Consider the following 21895-nt stretch of genomic DNA (forward strand, 5'->3'; position numbering starts at 1 on the left):
CATGTTCCTCGTCTAATACGGCTTTATGTGAAATACAAAGCAAAGGTATTTGGATTAAAATTCGCATTAGCTCTGCAAATATGAGGTTTTTAAAGAAACAAAGCGCATGCGTAGATGTTTGAGGCGAGGTGTTGTGGACGCTTGAGTGTGAGTGTAAGTGACAGCATTATGAGCTCTAAGCCTCGGTCTGAGAGCTACACTTGTGAGGTAGCCTCTCGATCATGCTGATAACTACCTGTCCAAACTGATTAGTGATCTAATTGAGCTGTCTAGACGACCCGGGGTTTGGTGCGGAGAATTCAGGAAAATCAGGGCCAGGATAGCATCAGAGCTACAAAATACGTCCAAGTGAGACAGAAAATGATATACTGAAAATGCAGCAGTTGACTATAGCTAGGTGCGTGACGGCGTCTTATTTTCCATTTCAATACTTCCACTGTGATAAGCAAAGAAATATTAATAGAAAAAAAATGTATGTAGGCAGTCAGCAGGGACCTTTTTCTCAATCGCTGCTCAGGCGTCTGATGTGGTGGATTTCAGACAGAATAGTGGCTCTGTTTCAAAAAAGGAACATCGTCTCATCCATCACTTCCTTATCCCTGTAGTGCCGTCAAATGACCCCGTTCCTTGGTTTCTCCTTATTAACATCCATTTACAAGGTGAACAGCAAGACAGAGTATATAAGACATGATCTATGGCCAACTTTTTTCCTCTATATAATCCTGCCGCTGCTGAGAAACGTATGGGTATCCACTGTATGTCCTGAGGCTATTCTGCCCTGTTGATACAGAACCTGGTGGAAAGCCTGAGCTCCTGTTTTAGTGTCAACACCACATAATATGCCTTCTTCCTTCCACACACTCTGACCTAGCGTTGCATCGAGGTGACAGCTTGCGAAGTCGGACGCATCGCGCATGGAGCAACCGCCCCTCTGATGCTGCTGCTTCAAAGTCAGGCATCCCAGCATTCCTCAACTACAAACAAAGGCAGTGCTTGAAAGGTGGCTATGATTCATGGTCGAGAATGGCTTTAAATACACACGTGGAGACGCGCGCACAAATCAACACACTTGCCGGCACTTCCTAGCTCGTCCTTGTTCTCGCTCGGTTGTTCACGTGGCTAGGTGATAAATTGCTCTCTTAAAAGCCACAGGGCAAATCAACTACCTACTCATGCCTGTGAGCGTTTCTCCTTTTATTTAAAAAAAAACATTATAACTGACAAATGCCTCTGGATTGTGAAGGTCAAACAAGAGTAAACACAAACACACACACGCGCAAACACACACATACACAGGTAGCTGTAAAAAGCCAGAATCCCTCCTTTATGTTGAGAATGAGCTGTACCCGGGATAAAATACCACACAGACGAAGGCCAGTTTGAGAGGCGCACATATGGTGTATGATATGTGCACCTTTGATCCTTTTGACCATATGATCCTTGTCAAGATGTCATCTGAGGAGGACCTGCCCTTCTCAAATTTAGCACCAGAGCCAAGGACATGCAGGGCTTCGCTTATTGCCGTGCCACCTCGCTCTCCCCGAGTTAACCCTTTCAGCGTGTTGCACTTAGCCATGATGAGAAAACATAAGCGGGAGAAGAGGAGCGCTTCTCACACCTGCACGAGTGTGTGCTCAGTTGTGGAGCTTCTCTCCACAGGGGACACGGCTCTTCTCTGCCTAATCATCTTTAAACATCTATTTCAAGTCTATGAAAACTCTTTTTCTTGATGAGCTGCCTTGAAGTCAATAATTTACATATATGTATGTGATTGCAAGATTCGCAGCAAGATGACTGTAAGGAAGGATCTGCTACAGACGTCACACTGGTTGGTGTTTAAAAAGCAAGCGTGGCTCAACAAGAGTCATTCGTTCCCCAAACATTCCTACAACAGCATTTTTTAAGTGCCTAGTTCGATCCGCTGAAATATAACGCCGGCTTCACAGCTAGACGGTGGCCTTGCAGTTGACAAACCCTCCTCTATCATGTTCGCAGAAAGCATTCTATTTTACTTGTCAATACAAAAAGTAATAAGAAGCATCATTGATGAATGAAGTTATTAGAAAAAAATTCTAATCCGGATGTAGTATCATGGCAAAGCGATGATAAGGATCAGCTAAATGCGACAAATCATGAAAAATATACAAGCCAATGTCCTCGATGTAAAGAGCTTGAATTGGATCTTGAATTTCTGTAGCTTAAAAGACAAAGCTGGATCAGTGTGGCAAGTAAATTGCTCAGGTTTATAAAGCTCATAAAAAAAAAACTCAAAAGAGTTTAAAAGCCAATCCAAACCTAAAAAGGTTCATTAAATGCAAAAAGTGCTCAGGGAATAGTGAACATCTGTTTGGGGCTGACATGGCCTAATCCAAGGTTATCTTGTGAAAACAACAATTTATTACCACAAAACCAGTTAAGTCTCCACAGAACATGACTCTCAGAAGGCGAGATGTTTTCAGGGAAAGCAACACGTTCATGTGGCATTTCTTACTGCTTAAATCCACAATCTTGAAAGATTTAACTGGTCCTGGGTTTTATTTTTAACAATCTCCCAGCAGCATGTTTTAACATCTTTCATTAAATGCCAACATCAAATGTAATTTCCTGGTAGAGATACTATACGACAGCCCCAGGCAAGTTTTTTGCTTTCAAACAACCAATGTAAGCCATGGTTCTGCTCTCTTACCTTTAGGATGCCCGGGATCTGTGAACTCGTACTTCCCCATGCCGACCGTACGTAGCATCTGCAGCCCGTTCGGGCCGTCCTGATTTGCCGAGACGGGCGACGGCTGCCCATTGGTCAGTGGCAGTGCAGCGCAAGGCAGAGCGGGCAGCTGCATGAGTGGGTGAGTCAGGTGCCCGTTGCCCACCACGCTGTGTCCTCCGGCTGGCATGGGCGAGGGCGTGATGGGTGGCTGGTTGGTGCTGTAAGGTAATTGGTTCTGCAAGCTGAGCACCAGGTTGCCCGGCGGCTGGGACGAGTGCGGAGGAACTTGAAAGTGTGCAGTCATGAGCGGGTGGTGAGGGGGAACCGGGGTCTGGATGGCAGGGGTTACGCCAATGACAGGTGACTGGACAGAAGCTCCCTGGCTGTAGGCAGGAGGCTGAGGCAGTGTGTATGAGTGAGCTAACAGACTCGGCTGACTCACTGCAACCACCGGAGGCACCCATGGAGGCCCTGATGGAGAAGGTCAGAAATGCCATGGGAAAAGGTTACTTCCAGATTATAGGTATCATGCTTTTTTCACAAACTTCTGAAGCTATTTGAGATTTAAAAGTCACTGTTTTAAGTTGTAACAATATATTCCACGGCAATTATTCTACTTTATCGGTTATATATAATGTATATGTTTGCTACTAATCAGTAGTAGTGTTATTATAGTGTTATTAATAGTCAATATTAGGGTGCTAGTTTTTGCCAGTGGTAAATCTCGGAGGTTAAGAATAAGTAAAGTAATGTGTTATATAAAGTGAAAAAACAATGCAAGGTCAATGTCGTTTATGACACATTTGGCATGTTTTCCCCCTTATTTGAGTTTATTTTAGCAAATTCCCACCCAACAGTCAGGTTTGCCATATCATACAACAACCACCCAGGGAGAAGGAAGGTAATCTCATGCTTCCTCTGAGGTGCATGAAGCCAACTTATTGCATCTTTTTAAAAGTTCTGCTTTCGCTGTGTCACAGAACAGCAGCATCCTCAAACACTAGAATTCTACACGTATACGCTCCCAGAAGCCCAAGATTTGCTAGTGTCACTGTGTTTGATTCGAGAGAGAGAGAGAGAGAGAGAGAGAGAGAGAGAGAGAGAGAGAGAGAGAGAATGCCATCCATCTCAATTTTATCTTGGACTCTTGGAGTCCTTCATTTATAACGCTCAAAAAATCTTCCGGAAAAATTTTAATCGGATGTTTTCATTTCCAAGATCTTGACAGTCTGTGTGTTTGTCAGTTTGCGGGTTTGTACACGTCGAGATTAAAAACGACTCATAACGTGCTGCTCACATAATAAATCATTTTATAAATCTGGCCCTAAAGAACAATGCGTTTATCTTATGTAAGCGTTTTCCTTACTACAGCACATTTCTTTCCGTAGGTCCGAGACTGACTCTTCCCAAGAGAACTGTACCAACTAATGCATTCACTAATTAATTCATGTATCACAGAATCTCAGCACTACGTATGGATTATATACAGTGTCAGAAAGTTCCCTTTATATGCTGAGATAGAAACACTGTGCATAATATGAGCTGATGATGTCAGATATTGTCCGTGCGTCCTAGGTGCTACAGGTCTGTGGACCAAACGCAGAGAAACAGCTCATGGGAAAGCTTATCCACATCCACTACAAGCCTGATTAATCTCATGAATATGCAGCCACGTTGGACCTGTGCCCTGTCTCCTGTGGAAAAGGAACGAAAATAGCACAGAAGGCCTATGGGGTGCTTTACACCAGGAGGGGAAAAAAGGAAGATTTAAAAACATTATTCATGACACTGGCCCTAGTTGCACTGTAGAGTGGATAGAGGAAGAGATAGTAATAAGAATAGATGATCTAGTGCAGCGTGTGTGAGCATGTTACCTGCATTATTCAGGAAAATCTTAAGGCTAATCATAACAGAAAGCACAGGATGCTTCTTTCCCACAGTGCACCATGAGAAAACATTCAGTCAAGCTGGATGTGTATCGATTTACTGGAATGTGTAAGTTAGATCACCCAGCACTTCATTCTTTATCAAAGATATTAGAGTTCCTGTCAATTTCTTCACCATAATTACATTCACAAGCCTGCACTCATTAGCGCTGCCCAACATGCTCACAGTTTCTTGCAGTCTTCAGCTGCACAGTTAATAAAAGGTTTTTAGAAGGGAAAAAGTGATTGTATTAACATGAATTGGATCCTGGACTTGATCGCTCGCTTGTCTCCTGTAATTAAAATGTGTTACGAAGAAATATCAGTTGTTCCGTACATAATTCTTTGGCCTTTGAAAGTTGATTTAAATTTATCTCCTAATTAAAATCCACAAAAAAAAAAAAAAAATTTAAAAAATGTCTGAAGAAAGGTTTAATAAAAAAAAAGAAGTTCCAGAGCATTTCTTTTTCGGTTCGTTCATTAATATCAGCTGAGCAGGATCCATGTAGTTCACTTCAATTAAATGGAGCTGGTTTCAGAGCTAATGGAGCTCAGGCAGGGTGCTGTAAGTGTGAGAGGGGATTAATGTGAAAACTGCTTCACTCTGGGAGCCCCTCAATCACACAATCACACCACACCATGAGGGGGGGTCACAGACAGGGAGGGTCGGTCACTATGTCCAATCATCAAGGTCAAAAATAACGACTCTCCTCTCCACAGGCAGGCCTGTCCATCTACTGTAGAGAAACACGTCGTCCTCATTAAAGCGCTTAAACTAGTCTGGGTCTACTCAGACTGAATGATAATCGACTGTTTTTAATTTTTTATTATTGCGCATTACTGTGTAAAATGTACTATAAAGTTGTGCTGATATCAGAACTGATACATGCGTTCTGATTTGGTTACTCACTCGTGGAGTTCGAGTCCTCTCTCACCGCTTCGTGAATGATTTAGCATGCTAACATTCGAAGGCTGCCAGAGTAATGGGAGAAAATTGGCAGCTCTAAAGCAGCGAGTGTAAGTTCATCTCTGAAAGAGGATGTCAGAAGCCTCCAACCCTTTATCACTTAATCTCTTCCATTCTTATTATAGATGTCACACTTATTTTTAAACCTTAAATCAGGTCAGTGTGGGTATATAGACGGAATAGAATTAGCCAGAAACTGTTAAGTGACAAAGCTGATGAGATTATTTCATGGCCCTTTTTAGTAGATATGTGTTGCAGTTTTGGATAAAACAAATTTGTTTCTTTTCAGTAGCATCCAGGACTGACGGAGAGAAAGGTGAAGGAGGGCTGCATACCCGCCGTGTCGTTCTCTCTGTGCTGTTTGACTGGAGGCTCGTCCGTATCCCACGGCGTTGACTGGTTGATGGGTGTTTGTCCCCACCTCAAGCCTGGAGCCAGGAGCAGTGCAGGAGCTTGATTCTCACCAGGAGAAAGGCCTGCAGGCTGGAGAAAGCAACACAGAGCAAACATGTTAGCTAGACCAATAACAGACTCTGAGTAGCAGCACTCTGAGTTTGTGATTTGAAAACCAACTGAGGACAAATCCTCCTCCTGCGTCTGGCTGCACAGGTTCCTGATAATAGAAACATGTTCTTTGCAGCGAATAGTGGAGGAGTTTGTGTGCTATTCAAACAAACAAAAAAAAGCACATGAAAACCATCCAGCACAAATATTAGCACAAAGTAAAGTAAGTGAATTACATGGAGAAAAGCAAACTAATTTACACACAGACATGTTTCTGCTTTCTCAGTTTATCATTCATCATGTTGCATTAATGTTGTTCTTAGTTATGGCATTGATTCTTATATTTAATACCAGAATTTAAAGGGCCAGTACATAATTATGGGAGATCCCTTAATTTGGAAACCCCTGTGTGCAGAAATATATTAATACAGTCAACACACAAAGTGCTCTGTTTCTCATTTATTACGATTATTCAATTTCAATGCCATTGTGTTATCAGTTGTTTACTTTAATGAGTTTCTTACGTGTTATCTGCTCAGATGTTAATGATTCTCTCTATATTGTATACAGGGAAAAAATCACGAATAAAGCTGAAATCATTTTAAGTTCTCTCTCTCTCTCTCTCTCTCTCTCTCTCTCTCTCTCTCTCTGTCTCTCTCACACACACACACACACACACACACACACACACACAAATGCACAGTGACACAAATACACACACACGCAAATGGACACACACACATTGACACACACAGACATGCACAGAGACGGATATACACACATGGACTGACACACACACGGTGACACACTCACACACAACGAGACGGATATACACACAAGGACACACACACGGTGACGCACACAGGCACACACACACTGAGACGGATACACACAGGCTGCTTTAATCAATCAATAATTACCCAGCAATTATCAGGCAATCACGGGCCAGCAGAACATAACGCATTAAATCATTAAATCATACAGATTCGGGTCAAGAGCTTCAGGTCACATAACATTCACATCAAACATGAAGAAATGGGGAAAATATGATCTCATGGCCAAGTGTAGTGTTTGAGTAAATCAGAAAGTCTCCTGGTGTGTTCACGCACAGCAGTCTCTAGTTTGTACACAGAATGAAGTGAAAAATAAGACAACTCCAGTGAGCTGCTGAACTGCAGGCAGTTGTGTAACCATGCTTTCAAGTGTTGTGAGCAGAAAAGCATCTCAGAGCACACAACATACCTTGTGAACCTTGAGGTGGATGAGCTTCAACAGGAGAAAGAAGAAGACCACATGGTCCACACAGACTCTAAACAACACAACAGCTGAAGAGTGGAAAAACACAACACAGCCTGGACTTCTTCCGATTTTCCAAGCTTTACTGTGTTCACTACTTATCTGTCATGTCCTGTGTGCAGGACTGTGTTAAACCTTAATTGACTACGCCTCATCTAAGTCTCAAATCCTGTGTGTATATTGTACCTGCGCACTCAGGAGGCAACAGTAACAGTGATCAATACAACTGTGCTGCAGCATTCAATCAGTGGAACTTCATAGGACTTATGCGAGATCACCAATAAATTATGCATGGACAGTGATTTGACAGAAAGCCAGTATAAATAAAGTAAGATTTATTTATGTGCTTTCATAGTAGGTTATGCTCTGAATTTAGAGTACTGTTAAAAACCTGCAACTAGGATTAAATACCTAAGATGATCATCAAACATTGTGCTCTTTCTCAGCTGTTAAACTCTTTTTATGGGCCACATTTAACTATCTAAGAGCCTCATTTGTTCCAGTTCATTCACTCTCTCACACCGGAGCTGAAACGAGGCACGTAGTATAGCTGACTTTATTCTGTAATAAAGACACCTCCTTAAATTCATCCAGCTCCCCAACTACTTAAGACGATGAAACAATGACAAGGAAGATAGAATAGCTTAAAATGTCAAAGGTGAAAAATGAGCGCTACGACAGTTTGGGAAGTTTGCTTTCTTAAACTGAGACTTTAAGCTAAGCCAGCAGCGAAACAGACGGATTTCTGGACCCTATGTTACACAGGCAAGATTAAGAACGAGCGTTAACCTCGAGTCCCACACTAGCCCTGCACTGCACCCAGAGTTAATGGAAAAGACTCAGTAATCAACCCTTTGCTCTCGTCTGGAACCTTCCCTCCGTTCCATTATCCCGGCTGACCCGGAGATCACTTCATCAATTCATCCCAACTGCTTTTAAAAAGCAAAAATTTGTTCTGTTATGCCAAGGTTTGCAAAGGAAAAAATGTGATGTAATTGTTTAGTTCAAAAGAGATAATTATGAGCAAAAACGGACAAAAACAACATCACAAAATGATGATGTTATCCAGCAAAACCTGACTTCGGGGCATTAAATCTCGTCTGTATTTAATACTGTAGTTTGTCCAAAAAGCTGCTAAAATCGAATCAGCCTAGAGACACATCCGTGAACCTGTTACTTCTACATTCGTCTTAGAATTAAATGGGTCAGAGTCCTAAATTTTGTCCTACTTTACAGCCCCTGACACATTTGACAAACAGAATGAATGATCAGAGACCCTGTAGAATTGTTTTCCTGCATTTCTACGTGGGGCCGCATCGATCTGTGTTAAATATTGAGAGACTATAGCCTTATTCATGGAACAGCATGCTCTTCTAGACATGCATGGCCCAATAATTCTCTGCTCTGAGCTCTGTCTCATAGCTTTCTCTCTTCCCTTGCTGCTTATCCCTGGCATCTTATTTTCTCTAATCCTCATGATAATGCAACATTTTAAATCTCCAGCGACAATAATCTTCTGTCTTCTTCATGTGCAGCTGACATTACAGGAATGAAGCTTTGCTTATTATAAACAGGTTTTTACCATTCTAACACAGATGTGTACATATTCTACAGCTGGGAGAAAAACGCATACAGTATTAGATGCTTACGTGTGGCTCTTGACATGAGTGTTGCAGTTGACAAGAACATAGCAAGGCTTACGTCTAGTCAAGCGTTGCCCGTTTTCTTACTTTTTAATCCGTCGTTACTCCTACCCTTACCCTGCTTCCCTTGTGACCCATTATCGCGGTGTGGCAGATGGCTTTCCTCTGACTCAACAGAAAACAGGCTGGAATTGTGTGCATATGCATGAGTGAGACACAGAAAGAGTAACACAGGCACCAAGACAAACAATCTTCCTAAGCTTCTCAGTACAATGAATTTTGATGTTTATAGCTGGCACTGGTTTGGAATTCCCCCTGTGAAAACTCTCTCGCTCTTTTTTCCAGGAGGCATAGACTTTTCAGTCTCACAGGAAGACAAACTTGTTGAGGGAGACGGAGAAAAAAAAAGAGACAAAAACACAAGAAGCTTTAAGCACACAAAGCTACACTTGCAGAAATTTCGATTGAGAAAATGTGTCATAGATTTGATGAGGAAGGAGCCGTGGGCCTTTGTGTCACGTCACTCTGATTTTGCTGATTTTGACATTTCAGTTTGAGGTCTAAACGATGTCTCTATTAGAGCTGTTAAACGCCAGTGCATGAGAATTCACACATTTCTGGACTCTATTTGAGTCTTGTCATATTCTCTAAACCTTTCATACATTTGTGCGTGAGATACATTTATCTGTCACATGAAGCCAGGCTAGAAAAAAAATTGCTTTATCTGACAGTGGCCTCAGCTAGCATGCTTGCACAGACTTGCAGCTTGGAACAAAAGACATCAGCGTTCTCTATGATTTGATTCCATTAATTGCATAATACAGTACATTAGCTGACTGCTGTGCAGTTGTGTATGTGTGTGTGTGTGTGTGTGTGTGTGTGTGTGTTTCTGTGCGTGTGTGCTGAAATACGTTTGCACAATGATCTTAACACATCAAAGAGGCCGTGTTGAGAGCGCAGGAGTCTAGAGCTATTTGTCTCTATGGGCATCATATGTGTGTACATCAGGAGGTGCAGCGCAATACACAACCTGATGCGGTTGCAAAATGCGCTCTCAGTGCGTCTGAAATTAACAATGAACTTAGTAATGCTGTATCTCATCACTGTGCCTTATTAAAGTTCTTATTAAATAAGGACTTTCGTACACAGCGTGAAGGGAATTAATACAGATAAAATGCTATTTTATTACTAATTGCTTTTATTGAAAGGCTGTTGTGTACAAAATAAGCTACTTTGTTTGAAAGTGTGCAATTACTCTAAATGGTGGTTCAACACTATGGAAACTGGCAGCATTACAAAAGTCCTGTTTAATGTCTTTGTTGTATGTGAGGAAAAACTGATGAATGATTTCTTATGTATGTGCTCTGTCCAGGGTTGCCAGATCTATGTAACAAAATGACGCATTTTCCCAGCAGTATTAAATGACCAAAAGGACATTTTTCCCAAGATCACTTAAAAAGATTTGACTTTATTACAAATATTTAAGTAAAAATAGAAAGACTTTTAATTGCAGTGTTTGCTTGATTATGTCTTAATTTCTGTGATTGCAAAAAAATCACAAATATCTTGGAGGGACTGTGAGGGGAACATGCAAGTTGTTAATTAAACCTGCATTTGAGAGGCGAAAATCATGTAAAAAACTTATCAGCGCAATTTGAATTTGTACTTCAGTGCTTCTTCTGGAGTAGATATTCATCCACACATCCATTTCCTTACCCTGTAATTACACTGATGTGCCAATTCCCCCCCCATATGAATAAGTATGTGATCAGGAAGTGCACTTTGTATGTTTGCCACATGTACAGTGATTGAAATGCGCATTTCGGTTTTTACAGCTCTTCACACGCTGGAGTTTTTGTCCAGACGCAGTATAATTGTGACTAAAACATGTGCACAAAGCTTACACATCAGACCCTGTGTGTTCTTTTCACCGTGTAAAGTGCCGAGCAATTGTGCTGCACAGACAGACCTCCATACACTCACAGACAACAATTACAGGATGTAGCTTAACCAATACACTTAATATCTCTAGCTGGGAAACACTAACAAACAACAATAATCTGCACTGAAAGAGAAATCCAATATAGTTGTATGTTTATACAGTGAATAGTGCAGCTTTTCTCTTGGATCTGATTGAAGCCAGTTCCTGTTTCCTGGTCTGGTGTTACTAAATATGCTTGTGTTCAATGCCAGGTGATACAGAGGATAAGATCAAGAAAAGTACTGGACACGTAGCCTGTCTAGTGCAAATCCTCTGTGGACATGTTGAGTCCAGTGAAACTGTGGAGATGATCCTGCAGAGCAGAGGCAGAACTCTGTCCTATCCTCTTCTTTACAGAACATACTAGCTGCCAGACTGCACCTCAAACAGACAAGGGGAGGGACACAAGACACTGGGCTTCTGTTTCACACGAGCCTCTGTGAACAAAGTCTCCACGGTAGTGGGACACTGAGAAGGACTATTTTGGGTAGACTGCTGTTTGACTGTGTGTTTTGAGCTGAGGCGCTGTGGGGCTATTTTAAAGACGCTGGGCCTTTTAAAGATGTGCGTTTTATTATGCTGTGGTCTGTGGTGATGTAGATTCTCTCTATATATCTGTTGTAGACAGACAGACAGAAAGAGATAGATAGATAGACAGATAGATAGACAGATAGATAGATAGATAGATAGATAGATAGATAGATAGATAGATAGATAGATAGATAGATAGATAGATAGATAGATAAACCGACAAAGAGACAGAGACAGACTGACAGATAGACAGAGACAAACAGACAGACAGACAGACAGACAGATATTACACAAATGAACAGCGAGACTGCTGTAACACTGGAGGCATGCACACGCTCACACTATATATATCCCAGTCTGTATCTTTCAGTCAATCCTAGCATATCTGACTCCTCCATGCCTGGGAGCGTGACTGCACTTTCGATGAGAAAGGAGAAGAAACAGATGACTAGAACCCCTGAGATGTGTGTAGAGGCTTCATTAGCACAGCAGGCCAGACACGGCTGGGAATGCCAGACACCATCACGTTCTGTTAGCAGTCCTACGCTCTTCCAAAGCACAATCTTAAGAATTATGAGACAAAGGAAGAATGTGAGAGCTTGAGCTGGGAAGAAGGAATTGGAGAGTGCGTCTGGATGTGTACAGTAAGTGTGTGTTTCTGAGTGTGGGAGAAGGAGGGGGCAAAGAAAGGGAAGGGTTCACAAACCCTCCGCAAAGAGGTTTCCAGGGTCAGAAACAGTGCAGTAATTAAAGGCTAATCTCCGTCGTCCTTTACTGCATATAAACGCTGCCACACTGCCACTGGGCTGCATTAAGAGCACCTTAGAAAAAGGGACAGAACAGCGGGCTCTCTAGAGCAGGCTGGTGACACGTCTTAAGAAAGGTTTCATACTTTGTGCAAAAGCAGGCTCTAAATATGCACAGGATTTACTGAACAGTACACAATAACAAAACTGTGAACGAAGACAATGTGATCGGCTACACAGAAACATGTTCTATATTTATATCTGACAAACGTCAGTATCAATTCTGCCTGGTTTTGCTTTTTTAAAGCATCGTTGTTAAGGGACACAGTGGGAGCCGCTGAAAACTGATGCAACCAGAACAAACCTCTCTGCAAATCACACAGCGTGAAGAGCCAGGTTGGGGATCAACCAAGAAGAGTCCAGTTTATTTATTTAACACAAACATAACAGGCTAGTCTATTTCATTCTGATAAATATATATTAAGAGCCAAAAGGAAGGCCTGTTCTAGTTGCATGGCTCGCCACAGGCCATTATGGGCCAATTTGAATGCATCTAAAAGACCAGGTCCTATGTGACTGCCTCACAATCAGAGCTATCTCTGGGGACATCAGCTTGTATAAATTGAATCCGAATCAAAATTTCACTAACAATGCTGCTGATGTGGTGTGCCGCAGACACTATTCCAGACTAATTCAGCGACTTCAACAAATCATATGGGAGCAGGAACCATGGGACCTGGTGAGCAAAAAAAAAAAAAAAAAAATCCAAAGCTAAAATGGGCTTCTTTTATTAGTTTCTCTCTCACCTCCATTCCTCTATTGGAAGTCCACAGAGGGTAATATGGAGGTGTGGACGGTAGACGGAGTAGGCCGGTGGCAGTAGCATGGAGAGAAAGATCCATCCATCATCACATGTCACATCATTTCCTTTGACATGTCATTTTCACTTGGCCCTAGACAGGCTGTTCTGATTCATCGACTGTAACTACCACTTTGACCCAAAAGAGCCAGGAAAAAAAAAACAACAACAAAAAAAAACGCTTTAGGCAATTCTTTTCTTTCTTTCTCTTTTGTGTCCTTAACCTATACAGCTGTCTACCAAAGTAAACAACGAGATGCCAAAATGTGTTCGCAATTTGTTCTGGATTCAGAGTGCTTGACTTGAATGTTTGAATTGCGACGTGAAACATTGTCTATTGTAGTGGAAAATCCATTCAGTATAAAGAGAGGAGCAAAAGAATAGGAAATATGTCAGGCATTTAAACTTGGAATTGTCAGAGCTACACTTCTTCCACTTTTAAAACACGGAAAAGTATGTTTAATATGCAAAACTTTTAAATACGTCTGCAAATTACCGGTGTGTTTTGCAGAATACTCAAGGACATCTCAAATCTGCTAGACAGATGTTCCTAATTAAATATAAATTTCTAAGCTATAACCTGAGCTGCCACTGCCAACTCTTACACATCAAAAAACAAATGCAAGCAAACAGCAGCCTTAAAAAGATAATGGCACCTTTACTGTACATGGAAATATAATTATTTTCTTTCTTAGCTTAGCAGCACACATCAGCAGAACTCCGGTACAACACTGTACCCATATTAATACTGGCAGGTTTACACAACAGGTCATAAACACTCATTAAATCCATGCATTCCAACATTTCCACAGGCTACTTATTTCTTATTTACAAAGGCTTATTGAATTTATTCATAATACATGCAATTTCACATTGAGAACTGTGTGTAGTAAATCTATATTGTGGCACTGCCTATAAAGGCCAGAAATATGTTTGACTAGCCAAGACGGAAACCCTACCTTGCAAAGCCTCTGTGGTTATTTTATGTGCTATAAAACTATAACTGATTTTAATTTGAGACTTACTATCCAACGTCCCATAGCAAGACGAGCTCATTCTACTTTAATGCTGCAACGTGTCCAGATAACACAGGGCTTCAATTTCTAAAAAGATTAGAAAAAAAAAAAGATTAAAAAATCATCTGTCTTTGAAAACAGCCACCTCTATTTTCCATCTTCTGTTCATTTACATTATTAGGTAATCCTGCACTTAGATGTGTACTGTAACCTGCAGAAATAGCAAATAAAGCTTTAAAGGACGTGTAGGTTGGATAGTTAGCAAGCTAACCAACTGTACGTGTGTTTATTTACCTGCGTAGTGAGATTTTTGACACCTGCAATCAAAACCCGGATTTTGTGTTAATTAAACCTTAAAGTTAAAGTTTTTTTTTTTAAACGTTGTCACTACTAAATCAAATTAATTGCTTGCAATATTCGTGAGAAAAATTGATTGTAATGACTATGTTAAGAGGAGACAACTCAGTATGTCAAGTTTTTGTAACCGAGAGGACGGGTCCTATTGTAACAGGCGTTGACGGGGAGCGGAGCGTTGCCTGGAGCGTCTGTTTGTTCATAGTTTAGCTGTAATGCTAACGATTAAATAAGCTATTTTATTTGCCAAGTCACATTTTACAATCCAGTGTGTTTCGTTATGTTCACAGTTTAGCTACAACACGTGTATTTCGTTGCCATACGTTTTTTTGTCGGGTCATATCAGCACATGCATGTACATGTGCTTGTGGCTAACGCTAGCGTATATCTCTCATAAAAAATACTTTTTACTTTTGGTCTTTATTTATAATATTACCAATCTGTTTGAAAGACGAGGACATTAGCATACGTATATTATTTTTTTCCGTGAATGACAGTATATGCAACTGATTTTCTTATGCTCTGTTTTCACAGGTTCTTGTGAAGTTTTATAAATGTATTTTATTGTAAATGTATTTTTGTCATTATAAGTCTAGTTGTTTAACATTGAGAGCTATTTAATAATAAATGACTTGAATGTGCTCTTTTTTTTTTTTTAGGAGTCTTATGATGAGGATCACTCATTTCACCACCTTGACTTCGGAATTCTCCTTGTTGAGCAGGAAGGTGTTGTGTTTCCATCTTCTCTTCATCTGAGTCCAGCCTCAGTTAAGATCATCATTGAGGGTGAAGTTGGTGATTGAAGGTATTAAAGACCTGCCAAAAGCCTTGTGTATTTCTTTTGGACTTGCACATGCACTGCATCTCAGCTCCCCCAAATCGATGAAGAACACTTTCCAATTCACCCAACAAGTTTTCCTTATGTTGTGACCTAAAACCCAGGCTACAAACATTAAAACAACAACAATTTGTTTAGTAAAGTCAACTAATCCGTGTTAAGAGTGTGCTAATAAATAGCTTATGAAATGAGCTATTAATGATAGTAATTTTAAACTGTGTGACATCATGACATTTATGTGTTGGAAAACCTGCTAGCAAAAACTAAATAAGCATTTAGCTGTGTGAGTGATTATTTAAACACTGACCCAGCCACACCGACCCCACCACACCGACCCTGATTTTTTTTTTAACACTGTGTAACACATTTAAAAGGAAATGATGAAGTATGAAGATTGAAAAGGATTTCTTGACGTTTAGCAGTATTAGAGAGTTTTGTTCATTTAGCAGCTTAAATTAAGTGATAAGTGTTCGGATAGAGTTCTCTGTGCTGCTTTGTGTGTTTGGATATTTCAGCCTTTATAGCAATTTGTGCTACAGTCGTTCTTTTGAGGGATCGGGCCAGACAGGCTAGCCTTCACCCCTCACACCCATCAATGAGCCTTGTCTGTCCATGACCCTGTCACTGTGACCATGTTTGGTAGGTACTAATCGCTGCGTACCAGACAAGACCAGAAACACTCCACAAGTCCTGACATTTTGGAGATGCACTAACTCAGTGGTGAAGCCATCACAACTTGGCCCTTGTCAAAGTTGCTCAGATCCTTATACTTGCCCATTTCTCCTGCTTCGAGAACTAACTGTTTACCTGCTTCTTAATATATTCCACCTCTTGACAGGTGCCATTGTTACAAGATAATGAATGTTATTCACTTCACCTGTAAGTGGTTTTAATAGTATGGCTTATCTGTGTATATTCCACATGTGCGTTATACTAGCAGTATTATATAGTAACTATTATTCCTGTCACTGAAACAATGCTATTATTGTTGCAACTTAAGCTCAATAGGATAATTGCTAGTGCCATAGAGGCTCTATTAGCTTATCTGTATTTGTTGCTCCCTAACACTGCTGACCTTGTTGTGGGGCCACATGATCCAGTGGAAATTCATTTGAGTTGTTTTTCTGTTAGGTGACAGAAAAGTGAAGTCTGTACGGCATGCAAAACGCAAAGAGGCCTGAGACCACTTTGTTTTCACAATGCACACATTAAAACGACCACAAAATAAACCCAGAACATACGATAATCAAAACACGACTGAAGGTGGACCGAGGACGGGTCGCTTGTGGGTCACTTTAAACAGGTCTGAGTCCATTTGTTGCCTAAAAATAATCCTGAATCTTAAAGCACTTGAAGAGTAAAAAAGAGAAAAAATCGTATGATCTTATGTAGAGAATCTAACACTAAACATAGTCATCAAGCTCTTATTCAGGTTATGTAAGATACTCTCCTACTCCTACTGTGTATCTGGGTGGGAATTCCTCCATAAAAAGATACATGAACCTTAGTGGGAAAAAGTACCTTCCAGCACAGAGACAACACCACCCTGCCGAGTGTTAACCAAACTCAGGCAAACTGTCTGCTGAAAGCCAACCAAAAGGCTAAAGAGAATGGCATATATGCAGGTGAGTCTTAAGCAGCATGTCTGCATGTTGCCCTACAGCACCGTCTTAAATCATTTTACAAGCAGCTTTAAAAAAAACAAAAACAAAAAAAAAACACCCAGTTTCATTTATTCTGCTTTCTGCATTTCACAGGCTTTGTTTTGGGTGAACTCTAAAAGCAGCACATCTACCAACAAACAGAAAGCTACTGTATGGGTAGAAAAAGGTGTCCATCTGATCGATTGTGAGACTAGTGCATCAGAAACAAAGACCCAGAATAACAGAATAATCTGACGTTTCAGAATGATGATGTCATTTCCCCAAGAAAATTCACTCTGAAAAGGCTTGTTTTTTTTATGTCCAATTACCAGCAGGCAGAAATAGCCTCATTCTGTTCCTGTCCTAGGTTTGTCAATAGATGCACATCAGTAAAGAACAGGTCATTAAAATGAGACACAGTACACAGTCAAACGTCTCATATGAGCCTGAGCCTGTATCCTAAAGGCTCAATAGACGCATTCACATCATTCATTCTCAGTGAAACGTCATCCATAAAAAAATTATCAGATGAAAACTTCTTATATCGATGTAATTTACATTTCCGGTGGTGTTCCCAGTGTCCGTGTGTGAGAAGTGAGTGAGAAGACAAAAACAGACGAGATAAAGCTTCCACCCCTTCAGTCTTTCTTTTCACTTAATCATGCTCTTTTCTCGAGAGTCCCCGCTATTCATTTTCATGTGAACACAGTGCTTCTCATCACAATCAGGTTCTGTTTTTAATTTTTTACATAGAAGAAGGAGACTAATGTCAGTCAGCAGCACTCTGAATCATCTCCACTGATTTATTATTGCTCCTGCTATCCTGTCACTGTGATTCTCCTCCCTCATCCCAGTAAAGAGTGAATTAGTATGGCAGAGAGCTCTGTGCAAGGACAATAACAGAAAAGTCACCTTCATTACCCGAACAATCACACTGTGGAGGTGCAGCGTATGGTAGTGGGGTAAAAGTTTTAATCCTGTGTGAAGAAGGCTCCCATTAGGGTAAGATAATGAGCTGGATTTTTCTCACATCATGTTTAGTTTATTCTTCCTCTGAGCTCTGAGTCATTGTGTATGTACAGTAAACACACCATATTTTGTACTTTTCAGCTCATTCTCTTAAACGATTTAGATGAATGGGCGGATAATTCGATTTTACATAAAAGTTGTTGATCGGAGGATCAGAGTTTAAGCCCCAGCACTGCAAAGCTGCCACTGTTGGGCCCTTGAGCAAGGCCCTTTACCCCAAGGGTGCTGTATCACCCTCCAAAGATGGGATATGCGAAGAAAGAATTTCGCTGTGCTGTAATATATATGACAAAATAAAAGTTCCTATTCTATAATAAGCAATGAACTGTACCACAATACATTCCAGTCTTACACCTCACACAAAGCTCCTCTACTGACAAAAGAAGCGATGTAACATTAGCATATTAACAACTCTTCTGGAACTAAAAATGAAACAAAAATGGAACTCATTCATTCATTCATTTTCTACCGCTTATCTGAACTACCTCGGGTCACGGGGAGCCTGTGCCTAAAAAAAAATGAAACTTTTGCCAATAATTAATTTCACCAATTTAAGAGAATTTAATCGCATTGACAAGGAGACCAAAACTCTGCAGAAGACGCAAGATTTTATAAGACAGCAACCCCAAACGAACAGCCAAAATAGCTCAAGAAGAACTTGCATGGCAGAGCCAATCTCCAGAGTTTATTTAAGCTGGATTTGGCAAACAAGGGGAATTGAAAATAATCTGTCAAGAGGAATGGGTCAAAACTGAAGCTTTACACTACAAAAAATCTCATTTTATATCGCTTTAGCCAGCAACAGCTTTGTAATAAAGAACTAACGTTATTCATTTGTGGTGACTGAATACTTTACTAATGAATATGTACATTTTCATTTGGGTTTATGAGCATCTAAAAACATTATGTGTGTAAATTTGAAAAGGAAATATACACACCGGAGATATATTACATAACAAAACTGTTTGCACACTTATTTAACCTCACTGTAGATGAACTGCAGACAGACAAACACAATCAGTCAGACAGACAGACAGACAGACAGACAGACAGACAGACAGACAGACAAACAGACAGACAGACAGTTAGACAAACAGACAGACAAACAGACAGACAAACAGACAGACAGACAGACAAACAGACAGTTAGACAAACAGACAGACAAACAGAAAGACAAACAGACAGACAGACAGTTAGACAAACAAACAGACAGACAGACAGACAGACAGACAGACAGACAGACAAACAGACAGACAGATAGACAGTTAGACAAACAAACAGACAGACAGACAGACAGACAGACAAACAGACAGACAGACAGACAGTTAGACAAACAGACAGACAAACAGACGGACAAACAGACAGACAGTTAGACAAACAGACAGACAGACAACAAATAACTCACGAATGAGGTCGATAGTAAGATAACAGTTCTTGAGAACAGTTTTACATCTAAGACGCCCAGATCGCTCAATAATTCTACAAATTAAAGGTCTGTGTATTCAACTCGTCAGTGATTGCATGTTATCGAAGCTGAATTTCAGATGTAGCAGAGAGATTTTTAATAGCAATGTGTCCTTCTTGGCACTTGCTGATGTTCCTAATTTATGAGCAGTCAGGGTAAAATACAAGAAACGCGTGTTCCCATCACGCTAGTGAAGATCTGGCAAACGCACAAACAATGACATTAGATCATTATAGCAGCCTCATCGACTTCACCATGATTTGTGAAATCAATAAACTTAAATATGCTTCGTTCGGCAGCAGAGACATGCTTTAACTTTATCTCCAACCAGAATAATAAAGTCTGGAAGAGTTTAATCAGGAACGGTGGCAAAGCTAGTAATTAAATGACTTTGTAAAAAGCATGAAAAAGGTCATGGAGAGATGAATATCAACATGATCATTCACCCAGAGGAACAGCCAGTCTTATTATTGACATAAATTGAGTGAGATCTTATCTGTGAAATTATACATCGGTATCCTCTCAGTATGATGCATTTCAAACACGGCAGTGTGTTTCTTAGATTATTTATTTAATCAATGATGTGGTTAATATACAGAATTGACAGGCAGTAGATGTATTTGCAGCATTATTAGCTTTGCAGTTTGTGCTCCCACTGAGGTCTAAAAGTTTGGTTGATTTTTTATTAATAATTTCAAATCAAACAAACAAGGTTCATTATCAGAACTGCTAGCAAGACTTAGGGGAGATCGAACTTACTCAGGCACAAATGAAGCAATGCTTTCTGAAAATAGCATCTGTATCAGAAGGATGCCATGTGAAACAGACAAACATGAAAATGTTAATGTGAGTAAATGCTGTCGCAACGACGCTGCCAAAGTGATAGACCGAATGAATGGCCGCACCCAGCCATGGTGGTGGTGCTATCCCAGTCATTTGGCGCGCAGTAATTAGTGCATGCCTGTGTTCTGCTGAGATTGCCATCTAATGGAGACGCAGTAGCCAGAGAAGATGAGCAGGACACTGCCTTCAAGAGCAGCCCATGAATCTGCTTCTCCGCCTGGACTTTTCCAAGAGTCATTAAGCGTCTTTAAATGAGGTCGTTAAAACTGATGAAATGAGGCGGTATATTCAAGTGCGGACGCATGGCGACTGTTCCTCAATGTTACCAACTGGAGTGGGCCATCAATCTGAACACACAGGAGGCTAATGCCCCATGGCATGGGGCAAGAGTCAAGAAAATAAAATGCCTATAAGCAGCCTCATTATCTTGTAATAACTACAAAGTAGAAATGTTTGTTTCAAGAGTGTACATTGCAACATTGGACATGCAGTAGGTGAGGAAAGTCTACAGCAGATGTTTTTTTTACGTGTGCTTATATATTTCGCAAAAAAAAATATGACAACCTGCTACCGCACCTGCCGTCTCTGCTGTAATGAGAATCAGATATTACTCTGGGTGTGTGCTGAGTTTCCAGTCTCTGACAGTAAGCCCAGTGTAGCTGGGGGATGAGACAGCCCTCGAGGTGTGGAGGATCGATAAGAGCCGTGACATGCCTGCTAGGGATCTGAGGAAACAGCAAGCGGGTGTGAGCTGAAGAAAGACTCTGTGGACAAACTGAAGTCCTCCTACCATTCAGCATCATGACACAAACATCACTCCTTCACTTGCACCTGCAGGCCACCACTTTTATCCTTAGATAAATTTACAAATGGCAGTAGATGGACTATATCATATCAAACATCGAGTGATCGACTGATAATGATGTTAATACCACCCTAGTTATAAACACTGCATGTAAACGGATGTCATGACAGGTTGAAATAGCTCTACACTATATAGGTCTATAGAGAACCCAGGGAAGTGTACTTGACCAGTAGAACCTTTTTCCAAAATACAGTAAATGGTCCTATGTAGAACCAGTGGAAAGCAATGAACCTTTTATATTAAAACATTCAATGAATGCAGAAGGTGAAAAATGATAATAAACACTGAATAAGATGTATAAGCTTTCTGTTCTACATTTTTATTATTTAAGAAGAAGAAGAAGAAGAAGAAGAAGAAGAAGAAGAAGAAGAAGAAGAAAATCTCAAACATTTGTTAAGCCAAACTTTATGCATGTTTAAAATGTGCGGTGTCTCACACAAAGATAGATGCTGACTTTCTCCAAGCTTCAGCAGAACTAAAGTCATGTTGTATAATAGACTAAAATCCTATGTATTTTGCTGACTGTAAAACAGCAGTGAATCAATGATGCTTCTGAGCAGGTAGTCCAGGAGCTCTAATGAAAACTGACTGCATTATAAATTCTGCTGGTACCAGAACATTTGAGTTCCCCGGTGGTCCATCGCCTGGGACCCTGCACTTTCACAGCTGAATCCTGGGTACAA

General features: G+C 40.6%; 1 protein-coding gene across 2 annotated transcripts in view; it reads right to left on the minus strand.

Annotated features, from left to right (window-relative positions):
- LOC113644362 (kelch-like protein 29) overlaps positions 1–21895 on the minus strand; it is a 177633-nt gene that overhangs the window by 64683 nt on the left and 91055 nt on the right. For both annotated transcript variants that reach the window (XM_027149140.2, XM_047801872.1), the window contains 2 exons: positions 5935–6082; positions 2687–3178 (listed from right to left, as the gene is read on the minus strand). In XM_027149140.2, coding sequence (XP_027004941.1) covers positions 2687–3178; positions 5935–6082 — 640 coding nt within the window. The remainder of the gene's footprint in view (positions 1–2686; positions 3179–5934; positions 6083–21895) is intronic.

The sequence above is a fragment of the Tachysurus fulvidraco genome, chromosome 16 (genome assembly GCF_022655615.1).
Source record: "Tachysurus fulvidraco isolate hzauxx_2018 chromosome 16, HZAU_PFXX_2.0, whole genome shotgun sequence".
Classification (NCBI taxonomy): domain Eukaryota; kingdom Metazoa; phylum Chordata; class Actinopteri; order Siluriformes; family Bagridae; genus Tachysurus; species Tachysurus fulvidraco.